General features: G+C 42.0%; 1 protein-coding gene across 1 annotated transcript; it reads left to right on the top strand.

Moving 5' to 3' along the window:
* Positions 1 to 492: 492 nt before the first annotated feature.
* LOC137715584 (receptor-like protein 3) lies at positions 493 to 2685 on the top strand. Its single transcript, XM_068454927.1, has one exon. The coding sequence runs from the start codon at positions 493 to 495 to the stop codon at positions 2683 to 2685; it is 2193 nt and encodes a 730-aa protein (XP_068311028.1).

The following is a 2685-nucleotide window of genomic DNA, read 5'->3' as shown; positions in this document are numbered from 1 at the left end:
TAGAAAATTCACTTAATTAATTAATTAATGAGCTTCTCACTTCTACTTCTTATACTTAACTACACAACTCTCCTGTTTAATTGAATTTCCTTAACTTGATTGCATCAAAAAAATTGTCAAAGTGATTAAAAGTGCTTCTACTTCACACTCAAAAGGGCTTTTAAATTTTTTATCAAACAACTATGTTTCAAGACAAAACTGTTTTTAGCTCTTCCAAAAGCACAAGCGAAAAGTCAATGTAGACCTTCTATTGCGTTGCTCCCAACCCATGATTAGACACCCTCCATTGTTAGTGACGTCCCATTTCACTCAAGTCTCTAAATAGCAAAGACTGAGAAATTCAAACACTGAGCACAAGAATACAAACCATTACCTAATTACCTTCTTCCCTTTGTTAATTTCTACCTCCTTTGGTTCAGACAAAGAAGTGTATATATACCCCCCAAACGATGCGAGCAATATAACTCCGGTACAGCCATAGCAAAAAACGCCATGCCGGCACCTAGTCATATAATACCTTATGGAGTCCTTTTCCAGTTTTTTGTGTTCTCTGCTTTCATTTCTACAAACCATGCTTGCAACAAGGCAGATCACAACTCTCTTTTGTCATCTTTCAATATGTCTTCTTCTCGTTTAAATTGGTCTTCCAGTGATTGTTGTCACTGGGAAGGCATCGCTTGTGATGCCGATGGTAGGGTAACACATGTTTTGTTGCCCTCTAAACGGCTCCAAGGAGGCGTTTCTTGTTCTCTTGGAAACCTCACACATCTTTCGCACCTCAATCTCTCCCACAATCTGCTTTCCGGTCCTCTTGAAGCTGGACTATTGTTGTCCTTGAGTCACCTTGAAATTCTTGATTTGAGCTATAACCTTCTCTCCGGAGAAGTACCATTGCTTCTATCATCTAGTTACATTCAAATAGTGGATTTGTCGAACAATCAATTCAATGGAACAATTCCATCTTCATTCCTCCAGCATGCCTGGAGTTTGAGCAGCTTGAATGTCAGTAAAAATCATTTTACTGGCAAATTACCTTCCTCCATTTGTCTTCGTTCCTCTTTGGTCAGAGTCTTGGATTTCTCCCACAACGATTTCAATGGCTCAATTCCTCTCGGACTAGGACAGTGTTTGAAATTGGAAATCTTTCGCGCGGGCTTTAATACTCTCTCTGGGACTCTTCCTAGTGATCTCTTCAAAGCCCAAGCGCTTCACGAAATTTCGTTACCTTCCAATCAACTTTTCGGTCACATTAGTGACAACGTTGTCAATCTCACAAGCCTCACAATCCTAGAGATTTACTTCAATCATTTGAGTGGCGCACTTCCTCTCCATATCGGGAAGCTCTCCAAATTAAAAATCATGCTCCTTCATTTCAACAATCTTGAAGGTCCTCTGCCCCCATCTTTGATGAATTGCACAAACCTTATTGAACTCAATCTTGAATCCAACCATTTAGATGGAAATATCTCGGAGCTAGATTTTTCCAAACTTGATCAACTTATCAAGCTTGATCTTGGGAGCAATTACTTCTCCGGTGTCATGCCAAAAAGCCTTTACTCATGCAAGTTTCTGAAAGCAGTTCGCCTGAGCGGTAATAATCTAGAGGGACAGATACAGCCCGAGATTGTTTCAATGAAATACCTATCCTTCCTCTCGCTTGGTAGGAACAGACTCACCAATATCACGGGCGCTATGCATATATTGATGCGTTTCAAAAGTCTCAGGGTGGTCACACTTCCAAATAATTTTATAGGTGAAGAACTGCCAGATGGTGATGCTATGATTGGTTCTGGGTTTCAAAATCTCCGCCTTTTTGGCTTATCTGACTGCCAACTTAAAGGTCATATTCCGGTGTGGATGTCAAAGCTCAAGAAACTCGAAGCCCTTGATTTGTCTTCCAACAGACTCACAGGCTCAATACCTCCTTGGTTGGGAAGTCTTCCCAGTCTTTTCTTCATAAGCTTGAACAACAACTCACTTTCTGGGGGACTTCCAAAGGAGCTTTTCTCACTACAAGCTCTTGTATCCGAGAAGCCTGCCGCTCAAAGAGATGGTGATGTCGAACTACCTATCTACACGCAGCGAACGAATGAATCTGTCACAGATCTGCAGTACAACTATCTGTCCAACTTGCCTCGAGCAATTTACATCCGAAATAACAGTCTAAGTGGCAATATTCCCATTGAGATAGGCCGGTTGCAAAACCTTCACGAGCTGGATCTCAGCGTCAACAACATCGTTGGCAGCATTCCAGACCAGGTATCTAACCTCACAAACTTGGAGAGATTAGACCTCTCAAGAAACCATCTGTCGGGCGGAATCCCAGCTTCACTATCAAGTCTTCATTTCTTGGCTTCACTTAGTGTTGCATACAATAACCTCCAAGGACAAGTACCGTTAGGCACTCAGATCCAAGGCTTCGATGCCACTGCCTTTGAGGGCAACCCGGGACTTTGCGGTTCCCCGCTTCCAAACAAATGCCAGCAGAACACAAATGATAATGCAACCAAGAACATGGAAGATGTGCATGGCAATGGGAATGAAATTCCATGGTTTTATATTTCAGTGGCTCTTGGTTTCATTGTAGGATTTTGGGGAGTTTGTGGCTCTTTAGCTTTGATCACGTCGTGGCGATATGCGTATTTCCAGTTCCTCTCCGATGTTAAAGATCGCTTCATATGTTGA

The sequence above is a fragment of the Pyrus communis genome, chromosome 14 (assembly GCF_963583255.1).
Source record: "Pyrus communis chromosome 14, drPyrComm1.1, whole genome shotgun sequence".
Lineage (NCBI taxonomy): Eukaryota > Viridiplantae > Streptophyta > Magnoliopsida > Rosales > Rosaceae > Pyrus > Pyrus communis.
Note: the sequence above shows the minus strand (reverse complement) of the source record. Positions and strands in the feature narration are given on the sequence as shown.